The sequence below is a fragment of the Primulina huaijiensis genome, chromosome 11, assembly GCF_012295235.1.
Source record: "Primulina huaijiensis isolate GDHJ02 chromosome 11, ASM1229523v2, whole genome shotgun sequence".
Taxonomy (NCBI): Eukaryota; Viridiplantae; Streptophyta; class Magnoliopsida; order Lamiales; family Gesneriaceae; genus Primulina; species Primulina huaijiensis.
In genome coordinates, this window is record NC_133316.1 from 1,031,877 (window position 1) to 1,055,925 (window position 24,049).

The window sequence follows — 24,049 nt, forward strand, 5'->3', positions numbered from 1 at the left end:
GTGATTCAGGACATTTTTCTTTATTCGGGCTTACCCTAATTCGCCTCATTCCATGCACCAACATTTGATCATGAGAATGTCAGAAATCATTTTTCTTATTAAAGTAATCTAATCAAGGTAAGAGTATCTAGTAGCATCGTCTCATGATTCCCTAGGTATCACTGATAGTGCCTGCCAGAACCAGTCGGTTATGATTAACGTACAATATGGTCCTTTTATCTAATATATCCCGATCGAATCTGCAACCATGGGTTCATCGAGGGTTGATATTAGATTCGATAGCTATGTGATACAATCATGAAATATTCATACTGTCATCGCATGCACAATTAAAGAAATCTTTCTCTAATTTACACACTCTGGCCAGATATTTCATGCACTACTATTTCGTTAGATCACATAGAATATCTGCACCCGTAGATGATTGGTGAATCCCTAACTACAATGCATTGGCTCCTACACATGTTGCAATTGCACCCAACCTCGCCATCTTGTGACCCTCGCGGAGTCGGTAAACGAGTCAAAACACAATCTTAGTATGTAGAGCCTCAGTGTTCTTCCGGGTCGTAAGGATTAATGATGTACAATCACAACCACGGACTTTTCCTCTCGATGAATGATAACCGCTTGGAAAGTTCTAGTGAGAGTTGTTCGGTACAATCATCGTATGATTACCCATCTGCATGATTGAACATCTCTATGTCCTTACCATGAAACACGGTGTACAACATCACAGATGTTGTCTCAAGCTCAATCGACCTTTATCTTTGTTTTTAGGCTCCTGAATCGTCTAGGAACGAATTTAGAATATACATTGTTTACAAATGAGTTTCATGATCGAATTACGATTCATTTGTATTAAAGTATGATCAAGGACTTTATCTATGTCGATTGCATAAGTATACAGATGAAGTAAAATAGAACCATGAAATGTAAATTATAATTAAAATAAAGACTATCAATTACAACTGAGTCGATAAATTCTTCAACCAACCGTTGGCTTACAGGGCATCTACTCTAACAGTTTTGCGGCATAGAGTAAATGTTCCTGTTTGCCATCAATCCATCATGATCCAGAACATGAGTTTCATGCCTTGGTCTCGTGCCCATCTGTGTACGTAATGTTTGGAGTCTTACTGCTAGTGGGAGTTTTATTGAGGCAGCAAGTTCGTTTCGAGAGTGGACTTGTTGGATAGCTCTCGCCCTGCTGAGGATATTGAGATAGCGGCGGTTGTTTTATGTTGCCTCTGGCTCAACATGAACAATGGATGGAGTCAGAAAATGGAAGTTTGAGGCAAAAGAAAATTTGAAAAATTTTAGAAAGACGAGCAAATATTATGGAGAAAACTCAGCCATGGACATCCTTCTCCAGTGGATCACGGCTTATCAAGGGGCTGATACTTCTACGTCTTTGCATGGACCGAACATCCATCCTAGATGGAGTACCACCCAATCCTTTCCTTTAAATGTAATCTGGATGCTGCACTTTTTATCAACCCTCCTCGTCTAGGTTTTGGATGCTTAGTTCGTGATTCCGGTGGGTTTGTTGTAGCTGAAATCTATGTAAGTATCCCTGCACATTCAGCTCTAATGGAAGAAACTTTGAGTATTCGGGAGGCATTAATTTTGGCTAAAGGATCTCAACCTCACGAATGTTATTGTTGAGTCTGATGCAATGTCTGTTATCGATTCTCTGATGACTACAACTTCTTATGCTTCTAGTTTGGGTTTGATTGTGGAGGATTGTAGACTTTTAGCTTCGGAACTACTTTCGTGTTCTTTTGTTTTTGTTTGGCGATCAACGACTCAATCGGTTGGTTTCATGTTTGGTTGTGAAGGCGGTGTTATTCCACTGCCTTCTTTTTATTTCTGATGCAACCTCTTCTGATGTTTTGTAATATATTTCGCTTTACTTTAAAGATAAATAAATAAGAGAATAAATATCAGTTGCAAGAACATGTAGTTCAATTTTACTTATACATGTGATCCATATTGTAGCGTAATATAAGCGATCGTAGGCCAAGATATATACATATAGGAGCACTACCCCATGATAGAATCAAGGGCTCAAATTTATGCACACATACATGGGGTCCACTAATTTTTTTAAAATCACATATGTGTGTGAATCTTGTCCATCCAAATCATGTGGGCCACTGCATCGAAGCTACCCAAGATACATATAATTGACAGCACTTGATAGAAATCTGGAATCAAAATGGATGCACACACACAATATAGATATGTGAATGAATTAACAGGCCAAGAATTTACGTGGTTGGATCACTAACGACTCAACACTTTGCTTGTTTATGAGATACAACAGCAATACAAGCCAATTCACTCTGCTATCAATACTTGTAAGCTATCAACAGCTCCATCCGACGGATTTGTTACGGTTATTTCGTTCTTAATGGCTTCTCTCTGTTCTTCGTCTCGGAATCTTGGTTGCAAGCATAGTTAATACAAGAATTTTCGATTTCAAATTTATTTTACAAGTTCGAGTTTATAATATAATCGTGTCATCTGCACGCGGTGCGTGCTTATATAATTAAAAATATTTATTATTTAAAATATAGATAAAAATGTTTGTTATTGCTCACCTATCCTAAACATTAAAAAATAGCAACATGTTATATAAAATGAGGAAAATTTCAATAATCTATATACTCATTCAGAACCTGACAAATTTCATATCCGCCGTTACATACAGTTCAAATCCCTGGATGCCTGCAGCTGCGTGCGGGTGGTGTGAGTCTGCGTGCTGTTTCGAAGAGGATGGCGTCATCATCGTCGGCGGCTGACCCGCGCGGAGTGGATGTGTGGAAGGCTCATATTGCGATGGCGGCGGTGCAAATCTTCTACGGCGGATACCATGTTATCACCAAAGTCGCACTCAGTGTGGGAGTAAATCAGATCGTATTCTGCGTTTACAGAGATCTTGTAGCGCTCTCAATTCTCGCGCCCGTCGCATACTTCCTCGAAAGGTCAGTATTTTTCGATATCTCTGCGTATTAATCGCGCCTAATGCGTCAACCATGATTTTGATCGTTTTTTCGCTTTTGATCAAATCGTTGGGTTCTACTCGGGCTTCATCATAATCTCGCTAAATCGTCATTTAGTCTTATTTTTAGAACTTGGAATAAGGAAATACAATTTAATCGTAAGTGTTTTTAATTAATTAATACATTAATAATTTATTTCTAGTTTAGATTTAGAATTTTTGGATATAATGATAGCTAACTAAGTATAAACTTTAAGAAATAAATGATTAAGGTAGTGTGCGCATAAGCTTGTTTTATGTGCCAAATATTTGAAAATTGTAAGTACACCTGAGAAGTAATTAGAAATAAATATATATCATTAATTTACGATGTTAATACTATTATATTGTTAAAAAAATTAATTTATTAAGTTATCAAAATTTATAATTTGTTTCTTCAAAAAAATTTATTAATTTGTCGTTCTTAGTTCAAATTGGGATTGAGAAAATTTATACAAAAACTATTATTACATTATATATTTATATAGAGGTGGGTAAGTGCATGATCCTAAACAGTAGTTGTATTAAAACAAAGAATTGATGCATAAAGTTACGATGTTGAGTTGAAATGTTGAAACAAACGACTTTAAATATTAAATTTGTAATAATACCTAAACCATGTAATCTGATTATTGTACGTATGCACATAATTCGAATGGTGGTGGTTAGTTGATGTGTTAGAGGATTATCTACAATGATAGACATGCATTTTAAAAAAAAATGTAACTATCCTTTAAACATTTTGTCAAAAAGTCTTTAATTTAATCTTCTATATATTTTTTATTTTTTCTGAACTTTATTCTTTGAAATTGGTTTTATTTAGATAAAGAATTTCAGCCTCGCGAGGTTGTTTCCTAGTGCCTTGATTGGAGCTAATAATTGAAAAATTAACGTAGGGTTGAATTCTTTAGTTTATTTGTTAAGGATATCGAAAATGCAGCATTCAAATGGTTTTTTTTTTGTGCTCTTGTTCTGCAGAAGGCTAAGGCCACCTTTAAATAGAAGTATTTTGATGGCATTCTGCTTTCTTGGTTTAACTGGGTAAGTGCAATCTCTTATTTGATGTATAAGTTATCTTCTTCTTCCTTTGTTACGCAAGACTAGTGCTTTATTCATCGTTTTCATTTTCATTATTGCTATTGATCAGGGTTTTCGGCAACCAACTACTGTTTCTTCTTGGTCTTGGTTACACAAATCCAAGTTATGCATCAGCTATACAGCCTACTATTCCAGTCTTTACATTTATTTTGGCTGTAATGATGGGGTCAGTGCATGTGCATCTACTCTCTTTGTGCTATTACCTTCCATAGTTCTCCTCCCTCCCTCCCTCAGGCACGCAAACACACACCTCTACATGACTACATATGCATCTCATGTATGTGAAGTGCCACTGCTAGTGTGACAATCATGTTTGAGTTTAATAGATTTCATTTTCAATTTTCTGTTTACAGAAACATTTATTTTCTTTTTGCAACATGCTGTGCAATTATCTGCTTGCAGTACAGAAACAGTGAATTTGTGGAAGACTGAAGGTCAAGCAAAGGTAGGAGGTACAATTGTTTGTGTTTCTGGTGCCATCCTAATGGCCGTGTTCAGTGGTCCAACATTGTTAGGATATCGAGAAAATGAGTTTGCAGCAGAAAGTGACATGAGTGCCAAGGGTCAACCCGAGCGTCTTGGCTGGTTAATGTCTAATGTTCTGGAGCTGGGGATCGATAATTTGCACCTAGGTGTCATTTGCTTGATTGGGAATTGCATGTGCATGGCAACTTATATAGCCATTCAGGTAAACAATACTAATCTTGGCGCTTGTAATTTTATACAAACTAAGCCTGTGAAAGTAAAGGAATTTCCTTACTCATAGAGATAGTTTGTAATGCTGATATTACATTCTTATTGTTCATTGCTGTGTTATGGCGCCGAGTATATTATAGGTAGTATTACAGCAATTTCAGTCAAATAAAATTTTATTTACATGATGCTTCTTGGTATTGATCTTTTCAAGAGAGAGCACTATCAATGGATTAAAATTTGAAAATCCTATTCCACTTTAGCAAGCAGAATGATAGCTTATATAGATATTTTTACTAATTTATAATTTCTGACTAGTCAGAGTGGATTATAATGTCAATGTAGACGTACCAACTTCCAAGTATCTACTTGCAAGTTTCAACCATCAGGTTTTTCTTTACTTTCTTCTTCTGTACTTAAGACATGAGTTCCTATGTTTGTGTTTACCTGTACCTCAATTTGTCTTAATATTATTGACCCCAAGACTTCCTTAGTCGCTATCTATGCATCTCCATGACCTTTAGTTATGAGCCTTAGTTATGGAGAGTTTAGGTTTTTGGTGACCTGTTTTGATGATTTAAGTGGGTTGGGCTCATTTGAGAGAACCTCCGATACCATTCAAATTTTTTTAGGGAAACATAATCTGATGTTTTTTTCAAGAGTGCTTCCCATATAAATACAAAGATAAGTCCTATCTAGAATACAAAAAACTGCAGAGATAAAGTTTCCTTATTATCACATGGATAATTCTTTATTCAAATAGCAAACCAACTCAGACATAATGAAGACAGAGTCTTCTGGAATGGGTAACTAAAATTCCATGCTTTTGTATTTTGATCGCCCGTGTGTATATCGCTTGTATGTGATCTCATTAGGTGCTACTGGATTTGTTTGGTTTTGGACCATTAAACCTTATATCACTCAAAATGATTTTGATCATGGAGCTTTTAGCTTGTGCTTCTAAATTGTGTTTCAGGCTCCGGTGTTAGCCAGATATCCTGCAGGCATATCTTTGACGGCATATTCATACACTTTTGGTGTTTTGTTTTTGGTAGTGACTTCATTCTCCGTGACAAATGGGTCTACAGACTGGAAGTTGACTCAGTCTGAGGTTTTTGCTGTATTATATGCTGTAAGTTTTTCCCCCTTTCCTTCCTCTGTTATGTCGTGAATGTAGTTAAAAAGCGTATTAGAACCAACTATTTCTTTCAAGTAGCAAACAAATGAATGTTGCAGAGTGCTTGATGGGCTACGACATTACCGAGCATGCAGTACTTTGCTTGATAGAGGCATGAAGATCCTAATTATAAGAAAATGGACGATTTTCTTATATACATGCTTTGCAATTCTGTATCTGGTCGAAACATTATTCCAAAACCAAGCAGAATTTGATCTGGTGTCCTCTTACTCAAAGCATTCAAGAGCTGAGCATCATAAACTGTGATGTATTGTTTTTCTCAATAATTTTTTGTTGTTGTAGGGAATTGTAGCATCTGGACTGAACTATGGACTCTTGACTTGGTCGAATAGAATTATCGGCCCGGCCTTAGTCGCGTTGTATTTTCCACTGCAACCCGTAGCATCTACATTACTGTCCACGATCTTCCTTGGAAGCCCTGTTTATCTTGGAAGGTGACAAATTCAATCTCTTCCCTTTTATTGTTTCATTTTCGTGCTACTTCACTCCACCTTCAAGGCTCAAGGATCACACTTTTGTGGCTTCTATCTCAGCATTCTTGGAGGACTTCTTATTATAGTTGGACTCTATGTGGTTACTTGGGTTTCTTATCAAGAAAAGCAAGCGATCAAAGGAGCCCCTTCTCACGCCACTCAAGAATCAGAACCGCTCATACACTGAGATGGGGGAAATTTCTCAAATTCTTCAAATTAAACTCCAATGATTGTAGATAAAATAAAGCTTGTACACTAAAGCTCGCCTTGTGTATATTTTTTCATGTATTGTGAATATTTGTGTTAATAAATATTCTATTAAACTGTTTTTTTATTAAATTTGATTGAATATTTCTTTGTGTTTTAAATATTTTAATAAAATTTATTTTGTTTTTGTTTTGCGTGTTTTATTTTTAGATTTTTTTCGTTGTTTTGTAGATACTTTTGTTGTTTTGATATAGGTGAGTTTGGGGGGAAAAAACATAGGTAAAGCTTTTAAGATACTTGGCTATTTGACATAACCAGAAGACCATCACCTCTACTAGGTTGGATTTAACAAAATTCCCCCCAGAGCAATTTATAACAATGTAAGAGAGCGATTGGCATACGTTCACAAGATCGACCACTTCACCAAGTACCACTACATGACAACAGCAAAGCAATAACAGTCTTGAATACATGCTGTTTGAATCCGGTAAAGGGCATCTAAGTCACCGTAACCATATCGGCTTTCCAGAGAAGACACCAAAATGACATCCCGGTTCAAGAAATACAAGCAGACAGCTGATTCATATCCTTAGTCGTGCTCAGATCCAATAACGCATTTCAAGTTTCACACGACGTAGGTCGTATACATTTCAGAAAGTTGAAGCAAGCAAAATTTGATGCCAAATCACGTATCATAACTCCACAAAGAGCAAGCTCCGTGTACCTTCGGAATCAGACCTTAACTTTCATAAGGAATTTTAAGCACCAGCACACCTCATACTGAGGTGGGGCTGCGTTGGGAGAGATATCTCAGTGCAACATAGTGGAAACTTGGTGTGATGTCTTGTCTCCACTTTGTTAAAATGATAAAACCACGTGCTCAGCCTGCAAGGCATTAATCAAGAACAATTTTGGTGGCAATTCAAGTATAAGTCCAATATAGACTACTTGCTGGATAAGCTAAATGATTCAAGAAATTAAGGTCCGAAATGAAAAATGACAAAATAACAGAACCTCATATTAAGAATTTCACTTGGAAATGGCTTTGATCCTTTGGCATGCATAGGAAATCAATCTATTTCTCTTCGTCTATGCCACACTGATAGGTATGGTATGGATTCACAGTGCACTATGACGCATACAACTTGGTGGATTTTGATTTTTCTCGCCCCCTTGAAAACATCCTGTCGATCAAAAAGCCCAAAATACACTTACTAGTAAAAGTGGAAGAAATTTCACGAATCAAATTATCGCCATTCACAGATCTCTTCCGGAATATCAAGAGAATTCACCGAAAGGGATGGATTCAGTATACTGTTATCAATCCAACTCTTTCCAGGCGTCTTTTTCACCCCTCTTTTCTGCATTCGGTTCAAAATTTTTTGAGAATCTTTCCATCGACCCACTGCTTTATAAATGTTAGCTAGTAGTACATAACTTAAGTGAAAATCGGGTTTCAGCTCAATCATTTTCTCAGCAATCCGTTCCGCAACAGTTGGATCAGTAGAGGTAGCACAAGCGCCAAGCAGAGAAGCCCAAAGGGATGAGTCGTTTTTGAATTCCGAATTCATAATCAATTCTTCAGCTTCTTCTATCTTTCCACAACGACCTAAAAGATCAACCATGCAGCTATGATGTTCGATTCCAGCTTTGATCCCATAGTTGTCAGACATTGAGATGAAATAATTACGCCCTTCGTCAACCAAACCGCTATGGCTGCAAGCAAATAGAACTCCAATAAAACTTATGTAGTCCGGTTTAATTCTTTTTTTATTCATCTGATCAAATAGTCTAACAGCTTCTCCACCTCTTCCATTCTGAGCAAATCCACTGATCATCGCGTTCCAAGTAATCAGATTTTTAACAGACATGTCCAAGAAAATTCTGTGAGCAAAATCCACGCAGCCACATTTAGCATATAGATCAACCAAAGCCGATTCCACCACCACATCTCTCCAGCCACCCCTCTTCAAATATTGTCCATGCACCTCCTTCCCAAGCTTCTCAGCAGCCAAACCAGAACAGGCACGTAGAACCGTACCGAAACTGTAAAGATCAATTTCCATATTCCGGAACAAGTCAATAACCCTTTCAAAGTCGCCCTTCCGACAGTATCCCCCAAGCAATGCGCACCATGAAATTGAGTTCTTACTGTCCATTCTATCAAAAACGTGCTGTGAGTTTTCCACCAACCCACATTTTGCATACATATCTACTAAACTACTATCAACAAAAACATTCCCACTAAACCCACCAGTGATAACTTGTGCATGCACTTCTTTTCCTTGCTTCAGTCTTTCTAAATTGCCCAAAGCGGTCAAAGCACTCCCGAAAGTAAACCAATCTGGAAGAAACCCATATTTCCTAGACATCAAACAGAACATTCCCAATGCCTCCCTGTACAAATCGCTCCGGGTGAACGCAGAAATCACAGAGGTACAACAAATGGGATCTGGTTCAACCATTCCATCGAACAGCTTGTGACAATCCCCTGGCTCAAAACTCCTCCCGTACATATCAATCAAAGCGCCAACAATAACACTATTAAACTCAAGCCCACATTTGATCACCAACCCATGTAAGCATTTCCCCAATTTCAATTCCCCCAGCTCTGCACAAGCTTTGACCACCGCTGATAAAGTGAAAGCATTCGGGTCAATGCCATAATCCAGCATATCAAGATACAAATTAATGGAATCACGGGGTTTTCCTGCACGAATGTACCCTGATATCATCGAGCTCCAAGAAACGACATCCTTGTAGTATAACCCATCAAAGAGTTTTCGAGTATCGTTAAAATCTGAACCAAGTTTGAAATACAGGGCTAAAAGAATATTACCAACATAACGATCAGTTTGAAGGCCAGACTTTATGATGTGGCAGTGGAGCTGAAGGCCGAGGGTGAAGTTCAAGGACTTGATGGAAGAGTGTACAATTGTGGCATATAAGATTTGTTTGGAGACGATTTTCTTGTGGTTGGTTAAGGAGTTCAGCAAGGTGATGGCATTGGAGATTAAGCCTGCTTTGCAGAATTGGATAATTTGAGATGGTGTGGATTGTGGAGATGCGTGAATTTGCGTGAAATGGCGTTTAAAGAAGAGATTCATCAATGTCAATTTCTCAAATTTTGGATGAATTTTTCCCAGACTAAATGAATGATATAAAATACAACATCTTATCCATTACTTTTCTGGGAGTTTACATTGAGTGTCGATCCGTTAACGCTTGAGCTCAAGCGAGAGGCAACTCACGTTAATGTATTCTACATCAATCTTGGTTCGATTATATAATACCTCATTCATATGCAAGACCAAGGCAGGATCAATGGAAGTCCAAAGTAAAAGGTGAATAACCCTAAATCCAAAAACTAAGGAAAAACTAACGATGTCCAATTTCTAACACATTGTTGCTGAATCTCGGACAGCCTTGATGTCCTTTCCCATTCTCCGTATGGAGTCAAGTTTGGTTGAGCTCGAATTGAAATTAGCAAGGGTTTTTGTTGCCTTTTCGAGTTCACGCTTGATCTTGCACATCTCACGCTTGATTTTGCACATCTCTAGATCTTTTCGAGTTCATGATTGATCTGACGCAACATCCAGTGGGTTGACATACGTCCAACGTTTCTCCTCCAATAATGCAAACAAGGAAGTAAGATGTTCCCCTTCACAAGATTCATGTTCTTCGTCAGATTCTCCGTCACTCAAAGAGACATTCATTTATTTGTTTTTACGAAGTCTCTTTGGACACTCATTTTCATAATGTCCAAAACCAGTGCATTCTCTACATTCTACTTAGTCGAACCTCTTGGCATCTGATTGATTCATTCCTTCATTCCTCGGTCGAAACTGTATTGGAGTGGGTGACCACCTCAGCGTTTTCTCGGTAGCAGCTGTACTGAGAAGTTTGGGTTGTTGGCCAGTTTTCTTCATGTTTCTTATCTTTTTCAGGTAGTCTCCAAACTTTTTTGTGATCAATGAGATGGTAGAGTCTTTAGACAAGCCAAACTCATTGATTTCACGAGAAAGTTGAAGTAGGTCATTGTAAGAGTCACTTTAGACGTGAAATGCAATAGTCTTCTCTTTGTCCTTCTTCTATAGTTCCAGGTTAATCTAAGAGGTTCAAAGGGAACTTATCAATTCATCCAGTCCAAGCATAGTGGTGTCTCACTCTTCATCTATTGCACATATTTTGATATTGAAGCGTTCCGGGAGTGATCTTAAAACTTTGCTAACCAGTCTCTCATTTGAGATCGGATCACAAATGTTAAATGCTTCATTGGCACTATCACGCAGACGACGATCATAAAAATTAACTGTCTCGGTTTTTTCAATTCTTAAATTTTCAAATTTGGTAGTTAGCATTCTTACATTGGTTCTTCGTACGCTCTCAGATCATTCGCAGTGTTTTTTAAAGATTTCTTATGCATTATTAGCAGAGACACAAATGGTGATTAAGCTAAACATATTTAAATCAACAGAAGTAAAAGATGACATTCAATGCCTTTGAGTTGAAATTCAAAATTTGGAAATAATCAGTCGTCCATGTGCTTTCTGGTTTGATCAAATTGTCACCGTTTTCATCAACCGTTTTTGGTGGAGTCCAACCATTGACAAAATGTTTCCATGTCCTTTCTTCGATGGATTTGATGTAGACCCTCGTTTTGATTTTTCAAATAGCGTAATTGGATCCATACAAAACTGATGGTCAAAATGCAATGTTGACAAGTGGCACATCTATAGTACATATTAAACAAAAATAACCAGAATATAACTTGGTACATCAAGTGTCGCTCTGATACCAACTAAAAGAACTGTTTAACATATTGCTTTGCTGAAGTTCCGTTTTCAGCTCCCTTGTCTAAATTGATATTGTAGTATGCTACCATTCATTCCAAAAATACTCGGTCTTCAGGACATTACCTATAGTTGGGTCTTCCCTCATGGTTGTGCATGCTGCTGCAAGGACCTAATCATATGCTATAGTCCACGTTTTTCACTTGCCGTGATCTCCATTTGAGTATTGGCCCGTCTCGCTTGTTTGACTGAGAGTAATATTTTCAAATCCTATATTGGGACGAGAATGGAAGAAATTGTGAATTTTGGGTTTTGTCTAATGTTTCTATCTATTTATCATTGTCACTTGCATCATTACTAGCCTTTCTCCATTCATTTAATTGAATCCCCGATGATTGAAGTAGACTAATTCCGTAAATTAATATCTTCCTTCTTGCAATTTGTTCAAAGTTTCTTAAAATTTTTCCTATAGTCGTGGTTTCCTATCAAATTTTATTGATTATTCCTATAATTGTAGCATCAACTGAAAGAAGCTTTTCCAAGGTAAAATTATTGAAATCTTATTTAAGAACCACAAAAGAGATATAATGAATGGTTTAGCATTCATCTATATTGAAAAAGATATATTGGATAATATTTCAAGTGACGACATAGTTGATGACATTTTTTTTTTTAAAAAAAATGCATTTTAAATAATGTTGATTATTAAATATTTTGAGAAATCACGTACTCTAATAAGTAGTTTCTTCAATTTCGTATCATGGTCTAAATATCCTCCAAAATCGTTAACAGAGAAGCGCGACAATTGTTTTCTTGTGGAAGCTGACGTAATAAATAAATAATTAATTATATAAGACAATACTCTGACAGCATTTACATAATTTATTAAAAAATTCAAACATTTCCCCTAAAGTATTTTTCTCTTTAGATTTTATAATCCAACTTTTTTTTTTAAAATAATAATCCAACTTAATTCATAAATTTATTAGCCTAAGTTCTTAAATCAAACCGTGGATTGAAAAAAAAAATTTGGATGAAATTTGCACAGCTGATGTAAACAAGTATTTTTAAAAAAAATTGCTGATGTAAACAAGTAGTACTACCAAACAACTATATTGGTTAACCAAAACATCGACTGAAAGATACCAACCAAATATAAAATACCACAAATCCCACTTATTAAATGATCCCCAAGACCAAAAACCATACCATTCACATGCAAAAAAACCTTTGAAGTTGTCATCAATCCCTCAATAACCATCATCCATTCATTTAAAATGGACGAAGGGCTATCTCCCTTAATCCCCCTACTTCTAGTGGTGGCATTAGGCATACTCATCCGAGGCAACGTCGCCGGCCTAGCCCTCGACATCCCCTTAGCATTCTCTGAGACAGAAAATGCAGTCTTTTTATGCGTCTTGCTCGTACCCTTTACAGTACTCCTCGCGATTTACTCGAATAGTTATACGATTGCCATGCCGATTCTATTGGCTATGGTAATGTACGTGGTTACCACAACTCTTCTTGGTCCTCTAGTGCTTATACTTGTTGTGTACTTGGCATGTACTTGCTTGCCTTGTTTCAATTGTAATGGGGAAGAACTTGGGTGGGTTTGCTTGGTTGGACTCGGGTTTTTGTTATTGAAATGGGTCGTTTTGGATGAGGGCCGACAATGGGGAGCGTTGGCTTTGGCTGTAACAGTATACCTATGTTGCCATTTCTTGTCTTAATAATGATAAGCATGTTTCAGCATGTGATATACAGATAACATTAAGCTGATATAGCAGATGATAAAGATTACATGGAGAATTCAAACGTTAAAGACTTCAACAATTCAGAAATTGGAGACTTCAGAATCATAGATAAATACTGCTTAATTGGAGTTATTCATCATGCAGAAGCTTGTTCCTTCAGTTGCTTCACCTTGGTAATATAGTCACTCATCGCTTCCTCACACGATTTCCCTGCCACAAGGTATAATATACGGTGAACATGAATGATGCTAGAGTTATCAAATACAATCATTCTGATGCACCTACACGAACCGGCTCGAGCTCGAGTAGTGCTATTCTCAAGCTCAACTAGATTAGCTCTTATTTGCCACTTTGTTCAAAAAGAGTAATCTTCAACAGAGGAGTCTTACTTTCTCACGGCAAGACGCAATTTGCTATAATAGAAATAGAAAGAATGGATGAAACAAACAGAGGGGCATTATTTTCATTTTACATTATAATTGAAAAAAATTATTGTACTGAATCCAATGCATCAAATAATTCATCAGTTATCTTGCTCACTCGTTTGTCAGTCATACCATCCAACCTCATAAATTAAATGTGAATTAAATACCTTCATCGGCCTTCCAAGAATCCCACTTTGCTCTCTCCTTCATGCTGAACATACCAGGACGGCCTGCGATTGTGAAGGGTTAATTTTGTTTTTGCATCAACACAAATAGTAGAATTGTGACGAATGCAGGATTCATTTATATCTTAAACTGAATTTAGCAAAGCCTAACTAACTTGTGTTGACGTTTCCAACTGTAGCTTGCTTGTAGAGTCCATACAGAATAAGCAAATTTTCGTTGGTCGTAGTATCCGGTAAGGTCTTAGCTAGGTTCGCATGCTCCTCAAAATCCTCCTGAAGCCACAGAAATGTATACACATAAGTTTTAGCAATTATTGTTGAATAAAACATCTCTTGATAATAAATGAAGATAAACCATGTGATACCATAACCAAGGACATCCATAACAAAAGACAACCAAGGAGTTTATAGTATTGATTGCATTGAAAATCCCTGCTTCTGACAATGTTGGAAGCAAGTCGCTTCAGGACTGCCCAAATGCCAGCACAAGAACCAAATGCAAGTTTAGTAAAAACTTTATTTGTGTAAGTTAAAGCACAAGTCGACTCATTTTACCGAGATAAACACTAAATGAAGTTATTAAATTATATTGTTTCAAAAATTAATGTAAATAACTAGAGGAACAATCTCGCCATTCGATGGATAGTACTTGGTAGGCTTCGGGCAAAACGAGGAAGAAACGCACAAAGTATATGACATGTTTTGCACAGGTATTTGGGTTCTTTCTCATACAATATTTCGAAAGCATTCAATGCCGTAAATATACATTAAACTGATTGCAAATAAGAGATAAAAAATTGTTGGAGCTGCTAAGCATACTAATATATGTAATAATATTTTATTTCTTCCTTTAGCTACCCCATTTTAGTCTAGAAAACCAAACATCAATAATTTTTATGAAGATGCATCGAAAAATGCGGAATAAATACTTGCTTTGAGAGATTATGCATGTAAAAAGAGATCGAAAAATGTGGAACAAATGAGAATATGACCTCCTGCCATTGATACTTGCTTTGGAACTTCAAGCACGATATCAGATGCATTTTTGGCCTTCTAAAACTCCTTGTATAAGGGCGAGTGCAATTTTAAAAGCTTCATATACACCTCTCATCAAGGCTCAAACTGACAATGGAAATTACTAGGAGCCACAGCTGAATATTTGACCGCATTGTGCAGGCAATAATTCTGTTGTTGCAAAATATTGATTACACGAGGCGCGCAGCATTTGGATCTTTTTAAATATTGAATACACGAAATATGTGGCAATTGAATTGTTGATGAAAAATTTGGCAATTGAATTGTTGTAAAACAGTTCATATTTCCTATGAGCTTGGCTGGCTACGTGCAGAAAACAAGGATTCACGTTTGCTTCACATGAACAACGAACAACTACACAAGATTTAGAAAATATCATTTGCAAGATTTAATTCCAAGAATTATTTTTCGTAGTTTTACTTTGTAATCCATCCATATATGATCATAAACACACTAAGCAGGGACTGATTAGGCAGACCAGATCATACTTGACTGAGAATAACGACAAACATTTTCAATAATTTATTGACAATGATATAAACTTTGGCTTCTGATTTTCGTTATACAACTAAACATTTTTCGCATCCTAAATCAAGAACAAATCACACTGATTTTCGTTATACACCAGCGGCTACTTCAAGAGTTCTACCAAAATGCCACTTGTGGCAGATGGGTAATCACACACCAAATAAAAATCTTTGTATTTTGTCTATTATATTTTGACAGATAGAATAAGCCACCCATCATCCAAAATACAACGAACGATCACATGTACAAGAAGACACAGAACGTTTCACGCTTTGCACGAAATCAAGAATCTTAAAAAGATCCGGGTAAATGAGAAGGGAAGAAGAAATTTTTAGCACGAGATTCGACAACAAATCATTTTGCTATTGAAATCCATCATCTCCCAGACTCATGTGACTAGATTTAGCAATAATCTCGAGTGCAAAACAACAAACGGATCCGACAAAACGCACAAGCACACCCATGTCTAAAAAACTGAATTTCCAGCCCAAAAAAGAAGAAAAAATTGTAAACAAATGTGAATTTCTCAATGCTTATGCGATTAGCAATCACCATACCTTCAAACCCATCTTAATTTTCAATTGAGTTTTCTTAAGTCACAGAGAACTTTTGATGTTCCTTTGCTATGTACCTGCAGGAAAATTATGGGAAGAAGGGCAGCTGTAAGATTGTTTATATAGCTGAGTATTCGCCACTGACGGAGCTTCTTATGCGCATGCACTTTACAGCAAAATTTAGTTGGAGAATTTTGTTGCCAAGGAAGTATATTCTCTTGCACAAACATACAGTAAAATTGATAATAAAATCTAGTTCAAAAAAATATTTGATTATAAAATCGCTAAAATAACTAAAGTAAATATAATTAGCACGAGTATATATATATGTGTGTGATTTACCGAATGGAAATGGAAAAATAACATTTTATATCTATTAACTTGTATTTTTCTTAATTTTAGTCTTTTATCATCAGAATGATAACGTGACATCAAAATTTTGCTGACGTTTGATAAATGTCACGTCTATACTTCAGAAAAAAAATACTAAAATTAAAAACAAAATTACAAATTAATGCATTAAGATAATAAATTGATCAATATCTTGATTACATAACCAAAAAAAAAAAAATTTGACCAAAAATATAATTTTATTAGTTTCCTAACTTAGGCCAATCACAAAAAATAAAATAAAAATATAACTTAGCCCAATCTATAAGCCTAACTCGAAATTCAAACAAGTAGTAAGAAAGGTTCGATATTCATTTACTTTTAACTTTTATTTATAATTTTCATTTTATTTTTCCACTTGAAGCATGTATGTGATGTAATTGGAGTTATTATTAGACTATTTTTGCCATATTTGGTGGAAAATTAAATTTTACGTACATTAAATCGTTTTTTAAAAATCACATTGTTAGATTTTTATTTTTTCTTTTCGCAAATTGTTAACAATGTTAGTTCATGTTACTTAAAAATTAGGTCATATTGATTTAGATAAATTTTTCATGGAAAAATTAAACTTTTCAACTTCTTGGAATTCAAAAGTTGCAAATGACGGGGAATGCAGTGTAATTATTTAAAATGCACAATTTTGTAGCACATGTTTATTTCGTTCATACAATTACAAGTCCTTCACACAATCAAACTAAGAAGTTCATTCCATTCAAGAAATGATTAATTTGTTCATAGAAAGAGACCATAACGAGAGAAACTCAAAACAGCACAGATCCTTGGTTTTATTTTTAATAAGCTTTGTTCACAAACTAGACTAGTACTAGGGAAAATAAAAAATAAAAAACTTTTAAAACCGATCCATCTGTATGGTGCAACAAATCTGCCCAGATAAAAGTTATTGAGAAACTTCTCAAATATCAGCCGCAAGAAAACTTCCTGTTAATGTTACCTGCCAGACGAACATCATCGAGCCGTTAGTTACTTTCTTGTACATCACAAGCTAAAAGAGAGAAGAAAATTGTGTACGCCTCGAAATTTCCTTGAGCGGGAGGTGGATGTAAAACATGCATACTCGGAGGGACTAGGGATATTCAAAATGTTTTAAAATCAATTGGAAGCAAAATTCAGAGGCGTCATGACAATGTGTATAAGAATCGTACATTGAAGTTGGATAGTAGTAGAGGTACCTTTTCGCCTAGTTTAAATGTTGGAAGACCCTTGTAAGGGCATGTACTGCATCGAAAAGCATCACCAAGACCACACTGCACAGACAGCAATCATTTGTGAGATCATAAGAGTTCCTTCTACAAACAAACTCCATAGCTGATGAAGAAAGCGACAATTTAACTCGCAAGCACCAAACCAACACAAGAATCCATCAGCTTTTGAACTCGCTTTTCAAAGACAAATATTAATTAAAAATGTTTGAAAATTGCAGTCTTTGATAATAAAAAAAGTGATGAAGTAATAAACCACACAAATTGAAGTGAAATAAAACAGCAACTAGCATATCAAAAAAATTCAGTGGTACCCTATCATTTTCAGGACGTGTGGCTTTTATAAACCCAGAAGCTAAAACAGCATTTTAGAGTTGATTTGAACTCACATTTCCACAAGCAGATTGAGGATTGTCCAGCTGGTCCACGGTAAGTCCAAGCTTCAGCACTTTTTCCTCTTCCTCAGCCCTTCCACAAGTGCAGTTTTTACAGGCTTTCCTCGTACTGCCAACTTCACAATCACCTAGCAAGGGGCAATATTTTCAGACTCTACCTACCAATCACACATTAGACTATAAATAAAGAATCGAAGTTATCGAACCACAATCATAAACACCAACCAAGTGGCAGCTGAGGTTTCTTCAGATCTTCTTCTGTGAGGAGGCTATCCTCATCGATTAAATCCATATCATCATCAAAATTAACTTTGGGTAGAACTGGCGTTTTCTTAATGGAAAACGATGAACCAATATTCCATGAGGGCTTCTTACCCACAATCTGGCGGCAGAAGACAACCAGATCAATTTAGAAATTCCCTGAAGTCAAACTAACATCTGATGGCTCACAACATATAAATAACAAGAGAATAAGACATACATAAGACCAGATCAATAGAATAAAATGGCAATCGGTGAAAAAAAAAATGAAAAGCAAAGGCAAGGGAGACTGATGCTCACTGCAAGAGATTGGCTACTTTCAGAAGTTTGTACATCCAGAAACCCACTCAACAGTAACTTGCGCTTAAGGGGAGATTGCATCTGCAACAAGAGTGACACACAAGATCATTCTGACATACATCGCAAAAAGAAAAAAGAACTATTGTCACCGAACACTCCAATAAGTAAGATATTTCACCCAGTTGCTAACTTACCGTTTGCCCCTTGGGAGGTTCCGAAGCCAAATAAACAAGAATAGTTCCACCGGGCCTTAACACACCATAAATGTTGGCCAACAATTGATCACCAGGAAACTCAAATGATTTACAAACACAGATAATATCATCTGTAGATGAAGCTTCCTCGTATAATAGACCTGCCACAATGTACGAACTCACATGAATTAATTAATCCAAAGAGATCCATAAAACCACAAGGTAGATTCAACACCCAAATTAGCATCGAACCAACTTTGGATCTACAAACTGGAAAGGATTGGATAACAGATAACCCTAAATTGATAAATTCAGAAAGAACAGGGGGATTTTTTTAGGGGTTATCAACTTCACTCGATAGTCGATACGCGATACTCTCCATAACATACAGTAGGATTTTTTTAGGGGTTACCATCATTTGAACTGAGACTTAACAAAAAGTTTCAAGCCTATCATGAAGAAACATATTGATGCATAAAAACAAACAAAAAATTACAGTCTGAGGAAGCTTGAGTGATGATCAAAGGATCGAGCTTTTCAAATCCCTCCTTCCTCACCACCTTGATTGCCTCCCAAATAGTAGCAAGGGACACGGCTACTTGATCCGTCAGCACCACCAACTTATCGTGCCCCATTTCTATGCCCTACGTTAGAAAAGGGAGGAGAAAATACAGATTAAGAGCAACCTCTATCAATTAGCCAGCAAAAACCCTCGAAACCATAAATCTTGGTGTCATACTTATAGATTATAGTCTTTTCGTCTTAGAAAACAAAAATAATTTACATTTCCGTAGAAGCTAATTCTAGCTCATAAGCAAAAGCCACCAGAAAAGGCATCCAACCATGAGAACCTGTTATTTACGAAGGGATCGGACTACATGCAATCGATTTAAACCCGAAAAAGCGGGTTCCAGCCACATAATCTTACGCAGCTAAATCAAAATAGGGGGAAAAGGTACGGCGCAGAATTGAACGGGTAATGGGAACTCACCGGAGATAAGGTGGCGCCTCCAATCGAGAAACAATAGACGGCGGATGATCGGAAACTGCGGAGGTATTCTTCGTAGCAGCCGATTCAACTTTCTCACAAATTGAAATTTCGATTGATATATGAATAGGGGAAGTTACCGCTATATATCACTGTTTTCGGTCGGCCCCGCCGACTTACTACGAACCCGAACCCGAACCCGAACCCGAACCCGAACCCGAACCCGATTTCGATTTTCGGGTACCTGCCTGAACCTAGCCAAGAGTAATAAAATCACAAATGGTAAAGTGGTCTGGAAAGCATTTAAGTGGGAATTGGGTAAAGCATTCCAATATATAAAACTCAGAATAATGTTCAAAATATAATCAGGTGCACAAGTTAATTTTGGATTTTTTTTAATCCAATTGTAGTACTTTTCCAAAAATTTTATCAAATTATTGTGTTTTTATATATTTTATCAAACTATCGTAAAAATTAAATAAAAATTTACTCACAGTTGTCCATCTCTTGTAAGATCAGAATAGAAATAATGTCAAATTTAATATATATCGTCCCTGACACAAACAAGGTAAATAATTTTTTTAAAATATTTACAAAAAGTTGTGGGACATTGAAACATGGGCAACTTGTAAATAAATCTTCATCTCCATATTCAATTTTCTTTCTACTTTCCATCCCCTCAAATCTTTGTTTTAACTCCCCAATTTTTTGAAGGCAAAAACTTGTGTGAGACGGTATTCACAGGTCGTATTTTGTGATACGGATATCTTATTTGGGTTATCCATGAAAAAGTATTACTTTTTATGTAAGAGTATTACTTTTTATTGTGAATATCGGTAGGGTTGACCCATCTCACAGATAAAGGTTCGTGAGACCGTCTCACAAGAGACTTATTCTTTTTTTAAAATTGCCAAAAATGTCCTTATTCTTCAATTTATGGTACGTTGCATTGTTTTACCTATCGAGCATGTTCTTAAAGGCATATAGCCTCAAGGCATACAGCTACATAAGGTTTTCAGCCTATATATCATGCTCAAATGATCGATTTTTTTTATTATTTATAAATGGTCCATCATGCTTCCGTATAATAAATTGAACAATTTACTTTTTTTGACCAGAGTGCCGTCGGATTATATCAACTGAGTTTTATAGACTGCTCCTCACAGCCCGACCACACAATCACAACCGATGGTTTATGACGCAGATTCCTTCAACAGCACTTAGCACAACCCTGTTTCGTTTTCTACCTCAGGGTGTATAGTAAAGTAGTTCAATTTGAAACTAATACATGAGAGGGACAAAAGCCTTGGTCTTTTTATTCAAACATAACAAATTATTATTACATAGTAACCTCCTGTAGAGGAGAAGAAACTTGTTTAGCTATTTATAGTAGCCGAAATAAGTAGCCGAAGTTAAAACACACATGATATTATAGTAGCCGAAGTTAAAACACACATCAAAAACTAAACACACACATAAAAAACCAATGTATCTGGATTGCCAGGGACATTTTCCCTTATTAGCATTTCTCTCCATAGACTTGACATTTTGACGAAGAAAAGTTGCATTCCTATATCTTATTCGACCCCTGAATTCCATCTATATTTAGTAAATAACATAATGTATTCATCCACTAAACATATATCATGTAATTCAATACTATATTGAAATTATCACTTATTAACATGTCATTTTTTTGCCAATCACTTTGTTTGTCTTAACCTTCTTGTTCACAACGTGATGCATGTTGTAGGTTATATGTATTGAGAACAAAGAAATTATATCATTCACATAAACATATTATTACCTTTCTCGTAGAACAAAAAACCCAAATTTGTGTCTTGAGTGTGATACTCTCATATGCGGATTTACATAAAGAACAAAAAAAGTCATAGAATATCATAAAATCAACTACAACACTAACCAAATAAATAAACAAAAATCATAATACAAACAACCTCAATAAGAAAAAAGTTGGAGAACTAAAAGTTCAAAAATCATTTATTGAGTACAACCACAAAGCAATTGAAGTAGACTGGAGCAACCAAAAGCAAAGATCACCAAGAAGATCCATAATATTGCATGTAACAATTAACAATGAAAAAAGATGATGTACTTGATATAATAAAATAGTGATAAATATTGACCTATTTGGATTTTGAATCTAATGTCAATATTGATTTGATATAAATATGATATTACAAATCAATAACTCTAAAAGTCTATTGTGCTAAAAAATTATAATTGATACAAAAAATTTCAAAGTTTGGCATAATCGATTGGCTTGAACATCCAAATTATATAAAAACACACATAAAAAACCAATATATCTGGATTGCCAGGGGCATACCCTGGACTTGGCATTTTGACGAAGAAAAGTTGCATTGCTATATCTTCTTCGACCCCTAAATTTCATCTATATTTAGTAAATAACATAATGTATATATCCACCCACTAAATATATGTCATGTAATTCAAGATTATAAGTAGCTTGAGTATATTTCGTTTTATTCTCTGTATCTTGACTATTAAAATAATTTACCCCTATAAATTGTGCTTTATAAAGGGTAGTCATTCTTCCGACCATCTTACTAAGAGATTCTCCGGCTATGACTGATTCTTTTGTTTCTATCGAAGTCATGTCCCAAGAAATTTTAACTGATTCAATAAGACTCATTTCCAAAAGTTTAATGAATCCTTTTCTATTGAGATCGAGTGTGCCAGCTGCAATTCTCATAGCGGATGTCCAATCATTTATGAGATCTTCTCTGTTTTTGAAATCTAACACATTTAGGTTAAGCATAACCCCATAAGAATGTATAGGCTCTAAAACAGATTTCTCATAGAGTGTTTGTGACCTTGTTCCCACTTGGTGTGATTCTCCACCAGTGTAAAAGTCTGGTTGGGATTCTTTCATATTTATATTCTGAGATCCCACACTTTCTCTTGGTAGTTCTTGCGAAGATGACCAGGTCATGGTGGGTGGTTCACCCCCAGTTGTGTTCATCTTTAGATCTACAACCTTGAGATTTGCAAATGATTTTGCAAGTTCTTGGAGATTCTCGAGACCAATCTTTTCTAAAATTGTCATCAGATTAATTTTTTTTTTGAGACTGTTTTGATTATATTGATCATTTTTTCTTCTTCAGTTAAAGGTTTTGGCATCAATTTGGCCTTCTCTATTTGATGTAATAAGGGTTCAGTACCAAATGATAACGGTAACCTTCCTTATGAAATATTTCTACTAGAACTTGGTTGTTGTTCTAGATTTTGAATTCTTGTTCGAATATCTTTTAATATTCCAAGAATTTCTTCCTGGGTTTCAAGGATTTTCTCCACATTTTGTGGTACATAATACAACATATTGTCATAATTATGTAATGTCTTTTGAATTTCTCTAAGATCTCCTGAAAGTTTAGAGGAATCCGGTACTATTTTTAGGAACCTGCTATTTTGAATAATAAGTTTACCTTAAGACTCTCATAGGTTTCCTTGTTTTCTTGATATCTAACATTATTTAGATTTTCCTGCTTTGAACATTCCAAAGATTTGGAATATATCATGTAAATAATTAATCTCGAAACTAGGTTCGGATTCATGTTAATTGTTAAAATTCTCCCTATCAAATATTTAATTACCTATTAATAATAAATTTGTATGTTTGAAATAATTTTACTTCGGCTTTGATACCATTTCTGGCCCAAGAAATCAATCATATTAAAATTAAAACATATAAGGGTATTTTTGTTTTTTTTTATTATATTAGGGAGTTTAAAGAAAGTTTTTTAGGTGTAACGAGTTAGAATAAAGTTGAGTTTGGATTTAGTTATTTATTATAATTANACATCGAAATTTTTGAATAAAATCGTATATCATACAAAAATTTCATTATAGGAAAAAAAAATATACAGACATCGTATCAAAATTTCGATATGAATAAATTTCATACTCAACAATTTCGATACGATATCGATATATTATCATCTCTACAGTTATTAATTATAATTTTTTTATTTTTAAAAACATTTATTCACATTTTAATCTAATTGTATATTAATTACTTAAAGGCATTATAATTTATAAGAATTTTTTTGTATACGATATCGATATATTACCATCTCTTCAATTTTCTTTCAAATAAATTTATAATATTTATCTTTCTAATTTATGTGTTTTGTATTCCAAGCTATGATAAGTACCTAAATAAGTTCATCATCACCTGCAGAAGTTTACTATTATAATAATATTTAGTGTGTCTGAATAAAATTTCTAAGTTGTGTCCCTATCATATATTATTTTAAAAATAAATTTA

At 35.4% G+C, this 24,049-nt stretch overlaps 4 protein-coding genes across 4 annotated transcripts; 1 reads left to right on the top strand and 3 right to left on the bottom strand.

Annotated features, from left to right (window-relative positions):
* The first annotated feature begins 2,640 nt into the window (after positions 1-2,640).
* LOC140987827 (WAT1-related protein At4g19185-like) lies at positions 2,641-6,899 on the top strand. The gene is made up of 7 exons (XM_073456511.1): positions 2,641-2,987; positions 4,022-4,084; positions 4,191-4,307; positions 4,544-4,829; positions 5,811-5,966; positions 6,315-6,466; positions 6,566-6,899. The coding sequence occupies exons 1-7, from the start codon at positions 2,779-2,781 to the stop codon at positions 6,690-6,692; spliced, it is 1,110 nt and encodes a 369-aa protein (XP_073312612.1). The 5' UTR covers positions 2,641-2,778; the 3' UTR covers positions 6,693-6,899.
* A 160-nt stretch (positions 6,900-7,059) lies between these two features.
* LOC140987826 (pentatricopeptide repeat-containing protein At1g03540-like) lies at positions 7,060-10,084 on the bottom strand. The gene is made up of 2 exons (XM_073456510.1): positions 7,727-10,084; positions 7,060-7,597 (listed from the first exon to the last, which is right to left on the bottom strand). Exon 1 carries the CDS (start codon positions 9,817-9,819, stop codon positions 7,960-7,962), a length of 1,860 nt encoding a protein of 619 aa, XP_073312611.1. The 5' UTR covers positions 9,820-10,084; the 3' UTR covers positions 7,060-7,597; positions 7,727-7,959.
* A 3,180-nt stretch (positions 10,085-13,264) lies between these two features.
* On the bottom strand, positions 13,265-16,195 carry LOC140988858 (acyl-CoA-binding protein-like). Its single transcript, XM_073457935.1, has 4 exons — positions 15,990-16,195; positions 14,025-14,142; positions 13,852-13,914; positions 13,265-13,469 (listed from the first exon to the last, which is right to left on the bottom strand). Exons 1-4 carry the CDS (start codon positions 15,999-16,001, stop codon positions 13,396-13,398), a joined length of 267 nt encoding a protein of 88 aa, XP_073314036.1. The 5' UTR covers positions 16,002-16,195; the 3' UTR covers positions 13,265-13,395.
* An 864-nt stretch (positions 16,196-17,059) lies between these two features.
* Positions 17,060-19,938, bottom strand: LOC140987235 (anamorsin homolog). Its single transcript, XM_073455668.1, has 8 exons — positions 19,741-19,938; positions 19,246-19,393; positions 18,750-18,910; positions 18,556-18,636; positions 18,220-18,376; positions 17,989-18,122; positions 17,570-17,644; positions 17,060-17,331 (listed from the first exon to the last, which is right to left on the bottom strand). The coding sequence occupies exons 2-8, from the start codon at positions 19,382-19,384 to the stop codon at positions 17,293-17,295; spliced, it is 786 nt and encodes a 261-aa protein (XP_073311769.1). The 5' UTR covers positions 19,385-19,393; positions 19,741-19,938; the 3' UTR covers positions 17,060-17,292.
* Positions 19,939-24,049: the final 4,111 nt, after the last annotated feature.

Coding starts and splice junctions, on each gene's coding strand:
- LOC140987235 (XM_073455668.1), bottom strand. CDS start 19,384: ATGGGGCACGATAAGTTGGTGGTGCTGACGGATCAAGTAGCCGTGTCC. Junction 18,377..18,555: donor AAAGTAGCCAATCTCTTGCA/GTGAGCATCAGT, acceptor TTCTGCCGCCAG/ATTGTGGGTAAGAAGCCCTC. Junction 17,332..17,569: donor CATTTAAACTAGGCGAAAAG/GTACCTCTACTA, acceptor TTCGTCTGGCAG/GTAACATTAACAGGAAGTTT.
- LOC140987826 (XM_073456510.1), bottom strand. CDS start 9,819: ATGAATCTCTTCTTTAAACGCCATTTCACGCAAATTCACGCATCTCCA.
- LOC140987827 (XM_073456511.1), top strand. CDS start 2,779: ATGGCGTCATCATCGTCGGCGGCTGACCCGCGCGGAGTGGATGTGTGG. Junction 4,085..4,190: donor TGCTTTCTTGGTTTAACTGG/GTAAGTGCAATC, acceptor GCTATTGATCAG/GGTTTTCGGCAACCAACTAC. Junction 6,467..6,565: donor AGCCCTGTTTATCTTGGAAG/GTGACAAATTCA, acceptor CTTCTATCTCAG/CATTCTTGGAGGACTTCTTA.
- LOC140988858 (XM_073457935.1), bottom strand. Junction 13,915..14,024: donor AGTTGGAAACGTCAACACAA/GTTAGTTAGGCT, acceptor TCACAATCGCAG/GCCGTCCTGGTATGTTCAGC. Junction 13,470..13,851: donor TTCTTGGAAGGCCGATGAAG/GTATTTAATTCA, acceptor ACCTTGTGGCAG/GGAAATCGTGTGAGGAAGCG.